Genomic DNA, 21,583 nt, shown 5'->3' with positions numbered 1-21,583 from the left:
ACCAGCCTTACAACCTGATGAGTCATTGTGCAACCCAATATGAATGCCATTTGATGATCTGGTATAATGGTGAGTTGCTGTTCGTCGATTCAAAAACTTTGTTGACTGCTGATAAGAGACTGATGGGCCTCTGATATTGCGAGTATGAAGGACTTTTATTTGCTTTAGGTATTGTTATGATAACTGCATGCTTCCACACCGATGAAAAATATCCAAATTTCAAACTTAAGCTGAATAACTTAAACGTATAAGTCGCAGCTTTAAGTGACAGACTTTTTAATGCATAATTTGATATAGAGTCTTTACCAGGTGATTTGCGACTTGAAAGCATTTTGAAGATGGTTTTAATTTCAGAAGGAGTCATGTAGCGTAATTCAATTTGGCTAAGAATTTTTAGAAAATCATTAACAGTGTCACAAACTTCAATGTAGTACCTTACAAAGTTTTCATCTTCCTATGCAGGATTAAAATGCTGTTCTAAATGTTCAGTTATTATATCTGCTTTTTTGATGCCACCATAAACTAGCCCCATGGGGCTTTGGATTGGTAGCACCCTTGATCTGCTGCATGGTTTATTAAGTCTGCGAGTTATTTTCCAGATCTGAGAGGAGCCATTAGCTTCTTCTGTATCTTTATGTAATTTATCGAAAGTTCTATGGACTTGGTTTATTAAATTACTGTATTCAGTTTTATACACTGGATTTTTCGTTAGTTGCCATAATTTTCTTTTTCATTTCTTTTCTGATATCATGTTTTTAATATGGCTTGGTAGTGGAGAGTTTTTCGTAAAAGATCAGGTATTTCCTCTAGACCAAAAATAGAATGGGAACACGATCATAATTACATACCTAATGCTTTGGCAAACATATCACGAAATCTGCCTTCATTGATTTAAATGATATTCCCTGAGCCACATCATATTCCTCCTTTATTTCGCTGTGATAACCTGCTATAATATTTTAATTTCTATACTGTTTTAGTGTATTCAAAACAATACCATTCTCTGTAAACCTTGCACTTGACTAGTGGAACCAATTATTTAAGAATATAGTCGTGAATTTTACTACCAATATTTCGATTGTCTTTTGTTTCACATGACTCGGTATAGCCCGGTGACTAGTAGCTAGAAAAGTCGGCGTTGTTCTAGGGTATGCATTATCCAATTATTGTTTCCATTATAATTCTTAGGATTTTTCTCTAATTACTACCAGTATTTCTTATACTTCTCGATAAAACAAATTCAAATGTAATTATTAAAAAAAAAACAGAACTAATTAACTTTTATAGTACTATATGTATTTCTCACAGTATTTGTACACTATTTCCATTGCTACAAGAATCGTATACTTGGTGTGCTGTTACAAGCATGAAGTAATTAGTTATCCCAGATGAAAACAGGTGGAAGCAAGATTAATTTCTACAGTACATTAGTGCCTCTAACATTCGAAACGAGAAAGTCATTAAGTTTCACAACCTATTATATTCATCCATGCCACTACTTTCATCTTAGATAAACACAGGAATAAAAAACAAAGCTTGTGAATTTATTCTGAATTTATTTTAAGAAGAGAACTGAAACTTGAAACTTACAAGATACTAGCTTTTAAACGTCTTCTGCCTTACCTTTTGCTGAGTGAATTGATTAATGATTTCTGAAAAATCCATTATGATAATATTTTCCGTACATATAAATGCAAACTTACCAATAAGAGAAGGAAGATTTTTAGCGTTGTTTTCTTTCAATTGCAAGTTATGCAGTCTACGTTGAGCTTCAACTTGCTGTCTTGTTGATATTATGCGTTTTGTCCGTTCATATAATTGCCAACCACTTGGTCGCAAAATGGGAAACTGCAAATAACGGAAAATGGGGAAGAAAACCCAACAGTTTATTAGTTTGAAACTATCAAAAGCTTTCACAAGGGAAGTATGACAGCACTTTTCATGTGACTTCATAAGCAAAATGTATGAGGAATACCAACGTACCTTTTTTTTAAAATTACATAACTATCTCTTTAATCATCACGATTCATAACAAGGTCTCTAAATTTGGGTAAGGGATACTTGCCCTCCTCAAATTACAGAACTGCTTACATAGAGAGGAGAATAGATTTAATGCCTGCATTTCATGAAATATTTAGGTTTCTGAAATAATGTCAATTACAGGCAAAGTTGAAGTGCTATTTATAATGTTGGACAGTGATTATTGCAATATCTGTTTTGAATAAGTACCACTACTGTATTTCTCTTCAATTATTCTTTATATACCACCATATTCACCAAAATTCTTTACTCCAGAAGAAAATAATTTCCGTCAACACCACTCAACAAAGGATAGCTTATTGAAATTCTGGATGCATTCCTGAATAAACAACATCTTATTGATGTTAGTCTTGACATACATCAAGCCTATGATATGGTTTGGCATGAACATGTAATTAATTTCTGGCATCAGAAGGCAAAAGAAAGTAAGCGCCAAAACATGGATTTTAGATTATTGATGATTCATATATAGGATTTCATTCTTTTTTATGTTAGTACTCCCAAATTGCAGGAATGGATAGTTGTGTATACTTTTTCGATATATGAAGGAAGTAAATCATAAAGCTTTGTGCAAAGTGGAACATTTCATCTCGCCATATCTAAAAATGGAAATGTTGGTCTTACTTCCTTCTGGCTTCTGAGGTAAGATCCTTTGAAATAATGTTACTGGAAATATGTTAGCTTTAACATACAACTTCTTACAAGACTGAAAGATACAAATAATGGCGACAATTGTATAATTATCAAAGGAAACACCTGTAGAAAATGAAGTACCACAAGAATCTGTAATTAGTGTTACACTTTTTCTCATTATCATTAATATAACTTTTATAACAAATTCTCCTCTTAAAGCTTGCTTCTTTGCAGATGACTTATGATCTTCCACAGAGATAAAAATGTACCTACAACAAAAGAAATTTTAGAAACATGCGTTAACAAAATCTTAAGATGGGAAAAAAACTGCTGGTTTTAAATTTTCTGCAAGTAAAAGCAAAAGTATGTTATTTTCAAGGAGAAAAAAAAAAAAAGGCTGATCATCCATCCCTTAAGTTATATTTGGGCAAAATAATAATTCCAACAGTAACAACATTATAACGCTAAACTGGAGAATAAGGTACTGCAATGATAAGCTAATGCAACCTGTTGCCAACATTCGGATATGACTTTTGCCTGTAACGTCATTACCAGGACAAATTTGCTTTTTTTCTATCTCCTTCGTTCTGAACATTACTGAGAGGTAGCACCACTGTTAGCAACAAAGTTACTTAGGGTTTGTTGAAGAGATATATTAATCCAAATTAGATGCACTGGCACTGATAAAGTTTACTAATATTTTGAAATATACTCTCATTAGAATTATGTTGTTCTTTACTTAATATTTCGAAATATATTCTCGTTAAAATTATGTTGTTCTTTAATAATGTTTTGTTGAAATATATAATAATAATAATAATAATAATAATAATAATAATAATAATAATAATAATAATAATAATAATGATTTATTTAACCTGGCAGAGTTAAGGCCATACGGCCTTCTCTAACACTCAACCAGGAGTAAAAACTGCGTTATAGAAACACTACAAATTTACAAAGTACATACAAAACTGAATAAGATAATAATAATAAAATGTAAAGAACAAGTAAGAAGAAATCAGACATAATATATAACATACAGAAAGAAAGAAAAAAGCATAATAAAATGTGAACAGCAGGTCAAAAATAAATGAGGCCTACAAAGTATAAAAAAAATAAGAATTATTGATAATAATAATAATAATAATAATAATAATAAATAAGAATAGTAATGATAATAATAATATTAATAATAATAATAAATAAAATAATAATAATAACAGGCCTAATAGCAATAATAATACTAATAGTAGTAATACAATAGTGCAGTACAAAGCATACAATGAATACAATATTTTTAAGTATACACAGTAAGGAAAATTATGTTTATATGTAGCTCAACTTATCACATTAGAGATATACCATTATCGGAAAATATGAAAACAAAAATATAAAATAAGTTAAATATCACTAGAACATAAAAAAAAAATGTGAATACGTGGAAACATGCAATACAACACTTGTCATAATAGTAAATTAGTTTGGCAACTCGTCATAAGATAATTTTCTAACTTGGATTTGAAAGATTTTAATGTTCGGCAGCCCTTGACTTCAGGCGGCAGAGAGTTCCAGTGACGAGAGGTAGCAACAGTGAAAGATGAGGAATACAGAGATGATGTGTGAAGTGGAATTTCAAGCGTGTTATCGCGTTGTGATCGAGTATTAATATTATGACAGCGAGAGAGAGTATGAAAACGAGCGAATAAATAATAGGGGGATGAAGTGTGCATAATTCGATATAGGAGAGAAAGTGAGTGCAGATTTCTCCTCTCATGTAACCTAAGCCATGATAACTTCTCGAAAGAAGGTGAGATATGATCATAGTATCGAACATTACAAATGAAGCCGACGCACGCGTTATGAACACGCTGTAGTTTCTGGGCGGAATCAATCCTGAGATCACTGAACAAAACGTCGCAATAATCGAAGTGAGGTAGAATGAGTGTCTGTACCAGCATCTGTTTTAATTTAGATGGATAATGATACAATCTTTTTAGTGAATGGAGAATAGAGAATGCCTTCTTACATGTATATTTAATATGCGTATCCCAACTAAGATTAGATTCGAAATGCACTCCGAGATTTTTTACGGTAGAGCTAAACGGGATGATTGTTTTATCCAGTTTCACAGGTGGAATATTCAGGTCGTTGACTTCAGGAATTAATCTACGGTTCGCGAACAGAATAGCCTGTGATTTACATGCGTTTAGGTTAAGCCCAAATTGTTGAGACCAGGAAGAGATGGAATCAAGATCTTCATTAAGACTATTAATGCTATCATTTAGTGCATCAGGACGCGCTGAAATATACAATTGAACGTCGTCTGCATATATTTGATATCTGCAGTGCTTAAATGATTTAGAAATTCCATTTATATAAATAGAGAAGAGCAAGGGGCCTAATACTGATCCCTGAGGAACTCCTGTATCTACAGTACGCCAGGATGAGAAACGATTATTAGATATGACACGCTGCTGGCGGCCAGTAAGGTAGGAGTACATCCAGGTGATAACACTATCAGAAAGGTGTAGCGTTTGTAGTTTAGTCAATAGTAGATCGAAGTCAACAGAATCAAAGGCTTTGCTATAGTCCAATAAAACTAGTACAGTAGCCTGTCGTTTATCCATGGCTGCGCGTATGTCCTCAGTAACATTCAACAAAGCAGTAGAAGTGCTATGGCCATTTCTGAATCCTGATTGTAAAGGGTCTAAAAGATTAAATTCTATTAGGTAGTCTGACAACTGCTTATGAATGATGCGTTCCAGGGCTTTGGATAAAACGGGAAGAATGGAGATTGGCCTATAGTCTTTTGCAGAAGTTGGTGAATTTACTTTAGGAAGTGGGCGTACCAAAGCTGTTTTCCAGAGTTGTGGATAAACAGACGTGATAACTGAAGAATTGAAAATATGGGTTATTACAGGAAGCACGATATCAACTAACTTATTGATAAAGACTATGCTTATGTTGTCAGAGCCTTGTGCTTTAGATTTAATGCTTTTAAGAGCCCTTCTTACTTCAGAATCAGTAATGTGCGAGAAGAAAAATTTTTCGCGAGAAGGAGGAGGATTAGCTAGGAGAGTATTAATTGTATTTAGTTTTGACTGTTTTTCAGGTCGTATAGTGGGAGGTGAGGTAAAGTATTCATTGAGTTTATCAAGTGGTATGTTTATAACTTCAGCTTCTGACGTTAGCATTGAATACTGTTGTCTTCTTATTAAAAATTAATCTCGTATTCAACTATGTTTTACTGTCCACCAGCATGTATTTGCGTACACATTGCAACTTAAAGGTTACATGGTTTAGGTAAGGGAAGAGCTAAGTGACATGAGGCCTAGTAATGTGAAAAGGTTGGAGTGGGTTTGATGATGGACTAAATGAATGACATGAGGCAAGGAATGTGGTAAGATTAGGTTAGGTTAATTGAGGGGATAGCCAAGTGACAGGAGACCAAGGAATGTGGCAAGGTTAGAGTGGGTTTGATGAGGGGATAGACACGTGACGAGTTGAGAACTATGAGAAGGTTACAGTGTGTTAGTTGGGATAACTAAGTGACAGCGAGAACTGTACAGTAATTTTAAGACAAAGAGATAATTAGGTGAAATCGTACAGGAGCATGGTTGCTCTTTCAGTTTTTTATTTGATACATGATGCTAGATGGATGAATTTCTGATAACATCACATAATGTCTTGCAAAATATCCATCTATAAAATCTCGCTCACATTTTCTTTTGTTTCACCATGACCAAATGGGTTTATCCCTTCACTAGCGATGTTTCTTGTCGGTCATGGTCCTTATGATATTTATGTTTTCTAAAGTTGATAACAATATGATTAATCAATGCAGTAAATAATTTTATAGCTGCTGAGAGTTTTTCGTAAAAGATCAAGTATTTTCTCTAGACCAAAAATAGAATGAGAACACGATCATAATTACATACCTAATGCTTTGGTGAACATAGCACCGAAATTTGCCTTCACTGATTTAAATGACATTCCCTGAACCACATCATATTCCTCCTTTATTTCGCTGTGATAACCTGCTATAATATCTTAATTTCTATACTGTTTTAGTGTATTCAAAACAATATCGTTCTCTGTAAACCTTGCACTTGACTAGTGTAGCCAATTATTTAAGAATATATTCGCGAATTTTACTACCAATATTTCGATTGTCTTTTGTTTCACATGGCTTGGTATAGGCCAGTGATTAGTAGCTAGCACAGTCGGCAGTGTTCTAGGGTCCGCATTATCCAGTTGTTTCCATTATAATTCCTAGGAATTATATTTGATTAAAAAAACTATCATGATTACTTCAACTCAAGGTCTTCAAAGATGATTGCTTTCGCAGAATTAATACTATATTCTCAAAATACCGACTGTGAATAATTGGAGAACAGACAGCCATGTATTAATGTGTTCCTATTAAGTCCATTATTTGAGCCAAATTAGATTATGATGTTATTAGTGCATAATTCAGCAAGACCTACTATTTCGAAAATGCTTCATACAATACAGTCTTCAGCTCTATATAAAGCTTTGGGTGCATTTCGAACTAGTCCCATCTCCAATATACTTCTAGAAACTGGTGAAGCACCACTATACATTGGACGAAAACAACTATGCATTATCTATGCTCTCAAAACAGCTGCCTTTCCGAATTCTAGAATGTATATGTATGTTTTCTCCTTTGCCTTTGATCATCAAATTCTTTTGCAATTAATACATTCAGCACCATTTTGTGTACAATTAAAGAAATACCTCAGTGAAATGAATATAGAGATTTCTCGGATAACTTCTAGAGAAATATAAACAAACTTACCACCTTGGTGGATCAATAAGTTTGTTTCAGCACTGAACTGCTAAAGCTTAAACTTCTAAAGTCTAACTTCAAAAATGGTTTGAGTAAGTAAATCATGGAGCAAATTTTCCCTGGCGTCCTGCCCCAGAAAGAAAATGTCTGTACCAAGAATGCATATAATTTAAAAATTCAACGAATCTTTAAAAATACTTCAAAGAGTAAGTATAATTACCTTCAGCAGATTAATTGTTGTACCAGGCCAAGGAGATGTGGTAGCCCTTTGTATAAGATCGACTGCCTTCACTTTACAGTAATCAGACTGTAGGAGGGCATTAAACAAAGTTGATTTCCCAACATTGGTAGAACCAAGCAGATAGACATCTCCTACAATAAAAAAAGTGTTAAGAATTAATATGTTTAAAAGAAATTTAAGAAATGAGTAATTTGTACTGATTATTCACTCAAGCTGAAGTGAGAAGTTAGAATGGCTATACTGTGTAAAGAGGGAGCTCATGTGGCCCAAGCAAAGTCACAGAGAACCAACAGTATAAGTGACCACGCATATCTTGAGCAATTACCCTGATGGCAGAGTCAAAAATTCTTCTTCTGAACTATTTTATTGTCCTTGAGAGCAGCTGAACGTGGAGCTTCATATACGGTGAAACTTAATTTATATGTTCTTATGGGGGTCTGAAGGAAAAAAACATTGGTGAGAAAAACTTACAACAGAAATGATATTTAATAACATCAGAAATAACATTTTAATAACATGTAACTATTATTACAAAAGAAGTCAGTTATTTTGGACTTCTTGCTTCTAAGGAATAAATCATTCCTCAAATTGTAAAACTGCTCCATAATTTGTTCAGTTATATCATGATGTGCAACGAAATGTTTCACAGTTTCTATAGTAATAACAGCATCATTAAAGGGCATACAATTGTTGGAGGCAAGCATGGGCTACTTTCAATTTTCACGAATTTCAAAGCAGGCTGCATCTTAACAATTAACACATACTGTACTTTTGCATTCTTACATTTTCACAGCAAACCTATTCGAGAAAAATAATTGATTTAGAATGTATAAATTAGGTTTCGTACCTCCTGGAATTTAAAATATGATTGTATAAGTAGAATAAAGCCGACTAAATGAAAAAACTTATATCCAAAATAAATTAACATGGAAAGTATATAATTTTGTAAGGACCTCGGAAAAAAACGAATAAGTATGAAAAATACGTAAGTACCAAATATATAAAAGAAGTTTTACTGTACCTGCTTTGGTTTGGCAGTTTGGTAACCCTTCTAACATTGCTTGAATTGATAGGAAAAGTTTCCTATAGGCTTGAGGTAACCAATACATGTAAAAGTGTAATGTGAAGAGAAATTATCAATGAATTCTACATTAATTAAAATATAATCAAACTTCAAGGAAAAGAGTTTTGGAGACTTGATAGATTATATCACTACAAGAAGGATATTTCTGTATTAACGGGTTAAGATAACACAATAAATTGTAATGCATAATACAGGATAATTGAAATAGTTTACAGACAGAAAACTGAAATCATTTAGAAACAATTGAAGATTTTATAGCATTACTGAAATTCCTACTTGATTTGGTAACTCTTACAACTGTTATTTACAATATCGTAAATTCAAAATTAATAAACCAGTATTTTTCCTGTTGTTTTTTCAACAGACAGTTTCTAGCAGATTTCAGAGAAATTAACTGGTGAACACTATGAAATGAACTCGCAGCACAATGAATTTCTTAAATATTTTACCAATTCCGAAAATGGAACCTCCTGCAATTGTGAATTCATTACCAGTCTGAAAACACAATCAACTGATGCTTCAATTTTCTTTCCAATGCCTTTCATAGGCATATATAATTCCAGAATTTCCTTAGGATCGTTTTGTGGTTTTTGAACTGATTATTTAAAAATGCCATATCAACTATACCTTCTTTTTTTTTTCTACAGATGGAACATGACATTAGAACTGCAATAGGAAAAACAACTGAATGTCACAAAGCGTGAGAGGCCTGTTACTATCATAACTGGTTGAGTTACCAAAGTTCATTTTCCATATGGCTCTCTTGGCGCCATTTGTTATGCATACAATGTCAACATTAATATGTTTCGTGTTTCATTTTCTGTCTATATTTGTATTGTTTTATATCTTCGCGTCAATTGTCAATGAATGTTTTACATCAATCATCTTATATCTACTGGCTATACTAATTTTCATGTTTTAAAGCAACATAACAGGAAGCAGTTCTATAGGCAAGGGGTGAGTGCGGGCTAGAGAGATAGCTTGTACAATGTTGTCATATTATGTGAAAACAGTGGAGTTTATAATGCAAAAATTTGTCTGCTAACAACAAATTCTTAATACAATGTCAACCAAGCCCAGTGCAATGTTCTCTTGTTTGATGGGACAATGTTGCCAAACTTTATGGAGCCAGCCCATGTGGCTTTTATGTAGTTACGTTCATGTACCGTATCATTGTCACTGTTATTGTGGGTATTGAGTGTAAATCGTAAGTATTTCAAATACTTTGTCATACACGAACTTTAAATATTCTGGTGAACACTGTAAAGTCCTTAACTTAATTTGAACTCACGTCACAACTAGTCTATACTGACAGGAACATGATGTCACTTCCTGTTTAGTTGCCTCATAAAGTGAAAACTAGTATAAGCCTAACTTGCATCAACTGATCTCATGGTCGTCCATATTGGGATCATAGTGCTGTAGTTAACTGTTGTGTCCCATCTTTAAAATAACAGGTATACATAGTTACTTAGCACTGATGGAATTGGTTAATAGCATGACTGGATTTTGTTGCGTTAAGTTCAATGACTTGCAATGGGACTAGTCACCATTTACCTTACACCTGGGGAAAATGTCCATAAAAACAGATAATAATCAACCCAAGCAGGGTTAGAACCTGTTAAATAGAGATGGGGGAGGATTGTGAACGAGTCATTCATAATGAACTAATCATTGTACGAATTATTAAACAAATAAATCATGATTCAGTAAATGGAATGAATCGAGTCCTTTGTGAACTGAAAGTTCAATCATTCATCTCCTCAGTCCTCACCCATTATGAATTACTTTCTACAATCAATGAATCATTTGAATCAAAGTTACTTCATCATTCTATGGCAGCTGGATAGAATGTAGAAGACATTCACTTTTGATTGTAGGTTGGGGGAATGGTGTTGTGAGGAGCGAAACAAAGTGATACAACAAATGCTATGGTGTTTAAGACACCCGGTGACTCATAGAGAAAACCTGTTAATATAAGCTGTTTTCATTAATCATTATAAGATCATGAATAGAACCTATCAATGCTATGTTTATATTTAAATGAAAAGCTAATATAGAATATTTATTTTATTAATGTTTTTAAATGGATAGAAAATAAAATTGTTGTTTATATTTAAATGAAAAGCTAATACAGAATATCTATTTTATTAATGTTTTTAAATGGATAGCAAGTAAAACTGCTGTTTTTACAGTACATAAACTATTTTTTTAATTACCACTCCAGCCCAATCAAAATTACGATAATTTTAACTGAATTTATATAGCCCAATTATTCATATTTATCATATTATGAGTACAAAGGCTAGTATTGCTTATCACATTTTTTTTTTTAATTCTTTTCCCTAAACAGAATAACAGAGAATTTCTAACCATTTTATGAAATAAAAGTGGACCTGAAGTTTAAAAATTTCAAATTAGGCCTACAGGGGGGGGGGGAACTTGTGAATACTATAATACATATAGGTACCGTGTGTGTGTGTGTGTGTGTGTGTGTCTAATGCCTACCCACTTCACTTGAGTGATTCAGGTTCCACAAATTGCGGGTTGATGGCAGAACTGTGACCTAGTTTCAAGTTGCACACCACTTTGGTGGGTCATGTTGTATATGATATGTATCTGTGAAGACTTATGTCGTGTACTAGGGTGAGTGTATGTGTAAGTGTTCGTGTAAGTATAGTGTAGGAAATGGGTGAGGATGATGATGAGGAAGGGAGATGAAGAAACCCAGTGTCGACACATAGCCTACCCCTGTTGAATAGCACCAAGGGGACCACCAGACTTAATGTTCCCATCCGACAGACGAATTACTTTCAACAGTGACATATTATGTCTTCTCTTCATATGCACTGAGAGAGATTTGGGATTTAACCCGGGCATACTGGCGCACAATTTTGTCATTAGAATTTGTGCACTGCCACCTCTCCTAGTTCCAAGGTAGAAATTTTACACGAAAATCTCTGATACCGTCCGGAATCGAACCTGGGCGGCCTACTCTGGAGACAGATGCGATACTACAGAGCTACTCGACGGACACATAAAAGTACCATTTTTAAAACATTTTCAGGCAGTGAAATGTAAAAAATCAGGAAAGAACACACTACCAATTAAACAGATCTTTCTTGATTTCTTAAAGCTAAAAAATAAAAAATTGTTTTGAACCAATTTACTACCCCAGTGCACTTGAACACTCAATTAGCTTTTCATTTCTTACCACATCACTTTTCCACTAATTCAGTTAACTGCAATCAAGAGAATAGATAGCCCTCTTGAGTGCAATATGCTGTCATCTAGTGTGCAAAAGGTGAACATGAAGGAAATAATAATGAATCAATGAACTAATGATATCACTGAATGGAAATGGAAATGCAGTCTTATTTGTTCATGTTGGTATGAGATCAGCTGTGAATCAAATGAAAGAAATGAACAAATGATTTTAATAAATCATTACAACTGAATCTATTCTTCAAAATGAATCAGACTTTCCAACTCTACTGTCAAAAGTTCAACAATTACGAGTACATTGTCTGTTTTTATAATTGGTTTATTTTACAATGCTTTATCAACAACTATGGTTATTTAGCATCTGAGTAAAATGGCGGTGATAATGCCAGTGAATGAATCCAGGTTCCAGAGCTGAAAGATACCTAGCATTTGCTCTTAGCAGGTAGAGGGAAAACCTCGGAAGAAACCTCAATTAGGTAACTTGTCCCAGCCAGGATTTTAATCTAGGCCCACTCGTTTTTATAGTCAGACATGCTAACCATTACTACATAGTGATGGACCTATCTATGTTAAAATCGACAAATCAAAACTTACCTACACATTATGTTTTACCTTATGTATTATTTTCCCATACAAGGGAAAGTGGAAGAGAGAGTAAAACACAATTGAGCAACAGAATCTATAAATTAGCAAAATATTGTATTTCATGTACTGTAGATCATTCTCAAATGATTTAACTCAGATGTTGTATATGAAGAATTGTCCATTAGTTTCAAAGAAATCACTGTACACATGTCTAAAACCACTTTTCTACATCAGGAAAACTTGTATTTTCGTAAAAATCTAGAAAATTTTTACAGCATTGTAATATTGGTACTTTCTCTCTATACTTCAAATAATAAAAAATGTAAAATTACCTTTGTATCCCCATATATTATGTAATTTCGTAATCAATTCTTCCACTCCATATCCTGTTTTTGCACTTATGAGTGCAATATGCTTAATATTTTTAGTAGGTATACCACTGGAAGTAAGATTTTCTGCTAAACATTTCTGGATTCGATGCAAGAACCCTCGGCTATCTGGTGGTAGCAAGTCTACCTTGTTGGCAACAATCACAATTGGCTGCTTATGACCTGCAATACAGACAAGTAAACTTTGGCTTTATATACTGTAGCACAAAGTTATTTTCCAAAAATTTTACACAAGGTTCAATTTTTCGACAGAAGTAATACTAAACATATTAACAACGTGTAGAGTAATGTAAGTTATATTAGAGTATCAATAACCTACAAGTGATTCAAATATTTCCAGTAATGCATATTTATTTTTTCGTGCTTCAACAAATGCAAAACAAATTATGAAAAAGTCCATACTTTTCTGTTACCGATAATACCCGATAAGGTAATTTACAGCAAGTCCCAGCTAATGTTCCCAGTGTTTCTGTTGGCCCACCAGTGGCAGATCCTGCTCCAATACTGCTGCTGCTTGCATTCACAAACTCATGATGCTTCACCAGATTAAAACTTACGTACTAGTATGTCACATTAATCAATTTAATAAGTTTTCAAAGTTGGACATTCTCGTTTTATAGCTACTACTCAAGATGCCGATTGCACTATTGTCACAAGTTCGTCTCTCCTTACTGCACGGCTGATGAATCGCAAGTTATTGTAAAATCCAAAATAACGACAATTTACTCAAAACCACTGGACACTATCCAAATAACGACCAAAATAGAAGCATATAGTGCAACAAATAACACGATATATTAAGTAAACATTAGTCGTATTTTTAGTAGGTTACTTGAAACTATTACCACATGGCGCTGTGATAATAGTTCAATATAAAGTGGTAAATTCCATCAAAGTAAGAGTGTTGCAAATTTGTATTTTTAGGAAAATTTGTGAATACATGAGTTCGTTAAATGAAAATATTCCTTATCACATATAAGTAAGATGGCTTTTGTTGGATAACATGTTGAAAAGAGTTTTACAGTAGTTAAGAGCAGATCTTTTAATGTACCGATACATGCAAGAAGAGATATCGGAATATGCAAATCTATTTCCATATTCTCTTTGATTCTTAGATTGACCTTCCTTGCTGAAATTTTCGAACACTTAAAAACTTTGAATAATAGTTTGCAAGGCCAAGATGTTAACATAATATCCAGGGATAAAATCAACAGATTTATAAAGAAACTTGATTGCTGATCAACATTACTTGACAAAATACATTTTATTCATTACTGCGAATAAACAGTAAAAATAAAAAAATCCATAAGATAAAATAACTAAAATCACGCAAAAACTGACATAAAATAAAGTTAAAAGCCAATCAATTTGAATGGCATTTTGTCAATACTGCTATTTAATCCAATTGAATTATTTTATCCTGTCTGATGTAAAAATAGATGTACTATTACAGTGGCTGGGTAACAATAAAAGTGGGATCACCCATTTCCAGCATACTAGGCTAGCAGAAATATTCTTACACAACATAGAACTGACATATATACTAAACAAAGACAACAAATACGCAGACATCATATATTGGCACAGATATATAGACGATATACTAATACTATACAAAGGAAACAAAAGACAGGTTCAAAACCTACATCAACACATAAACAAAATACACCCAAAGCTACACTACATATTAGAAATTGGAAGCAACAAATCCATAAATTTCCTAGACAACACAATAACAAAAGTTGACAACAAACACACATTCAAAATCTACAGAAAACCCACAACAACAACGCACATACATAACACATCCAATCACCCAACACAAGACAAACAATCTGCATTCCGAACAATGGTACACAGACTACTCAACATACAAATGAGCCAACAAGACTACAAAGAGGAGTTAAACACAATCAAATACATAGTACAAGAAAACGGATACAAAACTAACATAATATACAACATAATAAGAAAGACAAAACAGAATTACAAAACACACAAACACAAGAACACAAAAAATACATCACACTAACAAACGAAAACAAAAACACACACAAGATTGCAACCTCATTCAAGAAATTAAATTACAACATTGCGCCAAGAACAAAAAACACTCTACAAAAGCATCTCAACACACAAACACAGACAGACAAATACAACCACACAGGCGTATACAAACTCAAATGCAACACCTGTAACAACTTCTACAGGCAGATCATTTCAAACACGTTACAAAGAACACATCACAGCCATAACAAAATTACAAAACACTTCCACATACGCAGAACACATCACAAATGCCAACCACACCTACAGCAACATAAACACAGACATGGAAATTCTACATATTCAACCGAAAAACCAGAATCTAAACACTCTAGAATATGAAATATACAGCTAGGCCTACACAAAAACAACACCCGCATGAAATCCTCAACACAAAACTCAATTTCAGAACACACACACACTTTTTGACTCTACATTACACTACACAAACACACCCCCACAGGAAATGCTAATAGAAGGCGCGAAAACCAGGACCAATCAGTTCTGAAGGTAGCCCAAACAGGCTGAAACTATTGAACAAGGTATCGTACCTAATATTTAAGATGCAAAAGCAATAAACTACATATTCTGAAATAAAAGTGTATTAAATAACTCAAGGAAAATTTAACAACATATAATATCAAATACTGAGTTTATTTTTGTGGACATGCAATTAAGTTTTCTCAATTGTAAACAACAGCTTTTGATTGACCTCTTGCACTCCAATATTTTTCAAAGATATTATCATGGTCAGCCACTGAAGCACAGATTTTGAGGTGTTCCAAATCCACTTCTTGGTTTGACTTGCACAATGGGCAGTTAGGGGACTGATATATTCCTATTCTATGCAGGTGTTTGGTCAAACAATCATGGCCTGTTGCCGATCTAAATGCAGCTACAGACAATTTTCGTGGTAAATCAGGAATTAATTGTGGATTATGATGCAGAGAGTTCCATTTTTTCCCTTGAGATTGTTTTATCAAATTTTGTTTGTTGAAGTCTAAGTATGTAGATTTAATAAATCTTTTCAAAGAGTAATACGTACATTTAGTAACAGGTCTGTAAGTAGCAGTGCTGCCCTTCTTTGCTAAAGCATCCGCATTCTCGTTTCCCAGGATTCCACAATGGGATGGTATCCATTGGAATACAATTCTTTTATTGAGTGATATTAATTGAGAGAGCATTTTAGTTATTTCTGCTGTTTGAGATGAAGGTGTGTGTTTAGAGACTATTGATACAATAGCTGCTTTGGAGTCTGACAATATAACTGCATTCTTAAATTTATTGATGTGGCATAGAAGATTCCTGAGACTTTCATCTATTGCATGATGTCTCCATCAAAACCTGTTGTTCCATATCCAAGATATCTATAAAGTGAGAAGAGACAGCACGTAACACCTGCACCAGCACCTTGTTCTCTGGAGATCAAGGATCCGTCGGTGTATAAATGAAGCCAGTTTTGCGGAGGGTACATAATATTAATTGTCTCTAAAGACAATTGTTTCATTATTTCAGTGTTTACTTCTGTTAAATTTAGATTATATTCTATATTTAATAGAGTTAAAGGGTTTGGTTTAATTTGTAAGTTTTCTTTTAAATTCGGAATATTGATTTTCTGTTTTAATTCTTGAACAATGGATATGAAACTTTGAGTTTTCAATCTACAGAGAGGACTGTATGAATGCCAATTGTTTCCTGGTAATCTGATAAGTTTTTCATATTGAATCAGTGCTTTTTCTTCTATTGTCATTTTGATGTTAATATTAGTGAGGAATCTCATAGAATCTATTGGAGTTGGTTTGATTCCACCAGTAATGAGTCTGAGAGCTTGGTTTTGAACATATTCTATTTCATTTATGAAAGGTGAAGTAATTAAAATTTCTCCACAGTATGTCAGCACTGGCTGTATAAACATTTTGTATGTAGTGTTCAAAGTATTTCTAGAGCATCCCCATTTCTTTCCTGCTAGTCTTTTTAGAAGGGAGAATCTTTTACGAGCTTTTTCAGAAATGTATTTCAAATGGTTGCTTCATTTTAACTTACTATCGAAAATAACTCCAAGATATTTGGATTCATAAGTCCTAGGAAGCTGTTGGCCATTGTATTGGATATTGAATTCTCTCTCTTTACCAAGTGAAAATATTTGGTAGTTACTTTTGCTTAAATTGAGTGTCATCAAATTTGATGTATTCCATTCATGTAGTTGATTTAGAGCTTTTAGAGCAGAATTTTGAATTTTGTCTCTATGTCTGTAAAATCCAGAAGTCCACAAAACTATATCATCTGCAAATAGTGCTGTTTTCATGTTTGATTCCTCTAATAGGGAGGGTAAGTCATTTATATAAATACTGAATAAAGTTTTGCTGAGGACAGCGTCCTGAGGTAGACCTCGATATGTTTGTCTGTAACTAGAAAGTGAGTTATTGAATTTAGTGGCAATGAATCTTTGACTAAGGAATTCTGATATCCAACTGAACATACTGCTGGAGATACCTAATTTCTGGAGTTTTAGTAATAATTTATTTCTCCAAACAGAGTCATATGCTAACTGAAAGTCAATAAATATTGCCAAGGTATCTTCTTTCTTGTTAAAACTGTCTTTTATTTCTTGTTCATTGGTAGAGTGTAGTTGTCGAAAGTCAGCTTGTCTTGGTGATAAAAGATTTTGGGATTCTAAATACCAAGTTAATCTGTTGGAGATCATGGACTCCATGGTTTTTGATATCATGCTTAATAGTGCTATTGGTCTATAACTATTAACATCATGAGCAGTTCCCTTTTTTGTGAATTGGTACAATGATTGCTTTTTTCCAAACTACAGGAATTGAGGTGTTCCATGATAAATTGAAAATGAATAAAAGTACAGACTTGGCTTTTTCACCCAGATGTTTAAAAAATTCGGAATGAATGTTGTCGGGGCCAGGAGATTTCTTGGTTTTTAAATTTTGTATGAATGAATGAATGAAGCCACTGTGTCCCATGAAGGGCTAGGGCCTCCTACAGGAGGGGAAGCTCGGTTGGTGTGGTTCACATGATGAGCTATTTCACGTGAACAATATTTACATTCACATTCACTATGTGAGATACACTAGAGTTTGTCAAATTTTAATTCTATATGAGTTTGTTCACTATCTGTCTCCACTCGTTCCTGTTGCGGGTGATGGTTGACCAGTTCCCGTCCAGCTCCTGCTTGAATGTATCTGCCCATCTTCTTCTTGGCCTGCCTTGTGTTCTCTTTCCTATGTACGGGTCCCACATGGTGGTTTCTCGCACCCATCTGCCTTGTTGCTGCCTTGCTACATGGCTACCCCACTTCCACTTCGTTATGAGGGCTTTTTGTGTGATGTTCCCAGAAGCTGTAATTTTCTGCAGTGCCGTGTTGGAGACCTTGTCTTTCAGTGAAATGCCAACTATCTTCCTCTCCATTTTCCTTTGGCATATTTCGATATTCGTCTTTTGCCTCTCTGTGAGGGCCCAGGTTTGGCAACCGTATGTTAGCACCGGGAATACACAGGAGTTAAGAGCCTCTAGTCTGAGTCTGCAGTTTAGCTATAGTTAATTCTTTGGAAGTAAAATTTAGATGAAATATTTCAGGTTCTGTGTTATTACTAGTAATACTGTTTTTATTAATTTTATGTAATTCTCTTTTGATAAATTTGTCAGTTTTTTTTTATATTGGGATGTAATCTGTGAGAGTTTGAGTAGTGTTTATTAAATGCGTTTGCTATATCTCTACTATCTGTTAGCGTTTTGTTATTATGAATAATAGGTTGGCTAGTATTTTCCTGTGTATTGGAAATATTCTTCAGAAATTTATATGTTTTAGTACTATCGGTTCTGTAATTAATATTTTCAATAAATTTATTTAAACTGTTCTTTTTTGCTGTTATGATTGCTTTTTTTAAGAATGGCAGTCTTCTTCCTCCAATCTTGAATATCTTCTGGTGTTTTGCTATGTTCTGCTTTGGTTCTTCCTTTATCTCTATCTTGTTTCAATAAATTCAGGTTTTCTGTCCAGAATGGGGTGTATTTTTTTGGTTTGCCTCGTGGGATGTGCTTTTTTGCATTTTTAAGAATAGATTCACAGAAATATTTGTTCAATCTATCTGAGTTTGTATTTTCCATTAGTGGTATGTTGAGTTTGTGGTGTTCGTCTAGTTCTGTTGTAAATAGTTTCCAATCTGCTTTCTTAAAGTACCATGTTGTTTTGTTATTGTAGGGTTCTTTTCTTCGGTTTTGGTGGAGATGGATAGAAGCAATGATGACTCTATGGCCAGATCCAGGGTCTTCAATTATTTTTTTCTTGGTTTCGTGATGGATATCTGATGTTACTAGTAATAAGTCTGGATTTGTACCAGAACCAGAATAATGTATGAAGATATTTTCCAGAATAAACTTGAAGAATTGGACAGTCACAAGTGGTTAATGAAGCGTTATGTTAAAACTTTTTTGTCTTATTTTGTAAATCATCTCGTGACCCCCTCAGCTCCTTATACAATACCCTCTAAGGGTCGCAACCCCCTCTTTGGGAACCACTATCCTAATACTTAGTTTATTTTATAACTACTGACTGGTGTTTATGTTATTCTTCACGCATCAGTTCTTTTGTGTACGTACCAAAGAGAGAGAATGAGGGAAAGAGAGAGGGATCACCACATGAAAGATGCATGGTTGGTGAATCCCCATCCCCCAAAATTAGCTGTGTCAGTCTGTAGTTTGTCCATAACAAGTGGCAATAAATACATACAGTGACTCAGCTAAGTGCAGTTCATTACGTTGTGTTGTTTTTTTGTAATGGTTACATATTAAGTGCGTGAACATGTACACATTTTGAAAACATATATATGAAAAAAGAAATCATGTGGCATGTGGCAGAAGAAGGGAAAAGTTTAGACGTAAATTTCCTGGTTGCTCAGTTACAGTACATGTAGAAAAACAATACTAATAGGTTTAATGAAACAAGTTCTGTGAATGATGTGATGTGAATTAAGTATCACACAAGATGGGCAACACTTCTGGGAGCTACTGTATGGAGGCTGAGTACCGAATGTTATTAATATAACATAATACATAAGTTTTAACCTGAACCACTGGGAATGTTCACTGAGACTCACTCAATTATTTTTAAGTTTTTAGTAAACTACAGTTCTCATTCTATCTTTATAAATCTTATTCAAGACAACTACACATTAAGTGATTCTGTACAAGGAACAGTCAAGACTTATCAAACAAAGAAAAGGTGTTTTGAAATTGCTGAGAAAGAAACTTGAAATGAATGATTTTTCAACTGAAGAGAGCACAGTTTTCACTTCTTACCTATAATATCCATAATACCAGGCCAAATACTGCAAGGGAAATCCAGAAGATCAACTAGAAGAAGTATCAAAGCCACTTTGTGCTTCAAATGTGCCATTAATTTAGGATAGTCATCTGGAGAGACAATAACGTTCAAAGCAGTGTCATAAAAACGCATAAAATGACAGCGCTGACAGACCATTGAACGCAAAGAAACTTCATCCTGTTGTTCAAATAGCTCACTAGGGAGGTAACCTGGAATAGCTGTATCCTGCAATACAATAAAATATAATACAGACTAGTAACAATGGACCATAACAAAGCAAAGCTGCAGCAGAGGAAGGTCCTGAAAGTTGTTATCGTCATGACTTTTTCAATTCAATGTTACTTATTAGAAGAGTTTAAATGATACTATTCCTCTTCATAATATAATAATAATAATAATAATAATAATAATAATAATAATGATGATTTATTTAACCTGGCAGAGTTAAGGCCATACGGCCTTCTCTAACACTCAACCAGGAGTAAAACTGCATTACAAAAACACTACAAATTTACGAAGTACACTACAATTTTACATACAAAACTGAATAAGATAATAATAATAAAATGTAAACAACAAGTAAGTAGAAATCAGACATAATATATAACATACAGAAATAAAGAAAAAAGCATAATAAAATGTGAACAGCAGGTCAAAATAAATGAGACATGGCTACAAGTTAGCCTAAATGAAAGCCATTATGCATTGTGAGAACAGTGGAGGGTACTGTACATTCTGAAAACGTCTTTCAAACCATGCAACACAGATTTAACCTCAAAAGACAGAAATACATAATGAGGTAGGCCTATGATTTAGAAGATTCCTATTTACAATAAAATTAAGAGTGAAACATAACTATGCACAGGATCAGCTGTTATTAAAGCCATATAAACAATTAAAATACCAAATATAATAGAATTAACGTTTCTTTTAACTTCTGACAGCTAGCTAGCTACGTGACTTACAGGTCTGCTGTCATAGCAATGTTGCCAACTTGCTGATACTGCTAGGAGCCAGTCAGTCACATGTGATATGTTCAATAATGTGGCAGCATCGCCCGCAAGCTTGGGCAAAGAGAGCAGGGGGCATCGAACAGTGATTGGCTACCTCCAAAATTAATATGACAACCCATAACCCATACCACTAGTGAGTTGTTAGAAATCGAAAAAACCTTAATTCTACTATT

At 33.8% G+C, this 21,583-nt stretch overlaps 1 protein-coding gene across 1 annotated transcript in view; it reads right to left on the bottom strand.

Annotated features, from left to right (window-relative positions):
• The window catches only part of LOC138710628 (nitric oxide-associated protein 1), a 34,256-nt gene extending 12,936 nt beyond the window's left edge, over positions 1-21,320 (bottom strand). The window contains exons 1-5 of the mRNA XM_069841653.1: positions 21,302-21,320; positions 20,373-20,622; positions 12,954-13,172; positions 7,707-7,858; positions 1,704-1,848 (exon numbers count right to left, since the gene is read on the bottom strand). Of these exons, the coding sequence (XP_069697754.1) occupies positions 1,704-1,848; positions 7,707-7,858; positions 12,954-13,172; positions 20,373-20,553 (697 nt within the window). The 5' untranslated portion in view covers positions 20,554-20,622; positions 21,302-21,320. The remainder of the gene's footprint in view (positions 1-1,703; positions 1,849-7,706; positions 7,859-12,953; positions 13,173-20,372; positions 20,623-21,301) is intronic.
• Positions 21,321-21,583: the final 263 nt, after the last annotated feature.

The sequence above is a fragment of the Periplaneta americana genome, chromosome 12, assembly GCF_040183065.1.
Source record: "Periplaneta americana isolate PAMFEO1 chromosome 12, P.americana_PAMFEO1_priV1, whole genome shotgun sequence".
NCBI classification, from domain to species: domain Eukaryota; kingdom Metazoa; phylum Arthropoda; class Insecta; order Blattodea; family Blattidae; genus Periplaneta; species Periplaneta americana.
The sequence above is the reverse complement of the archived record's forward strand: the minus strand, read 5'-3'. Positions and strand labels throughout refer to the sequence as shown.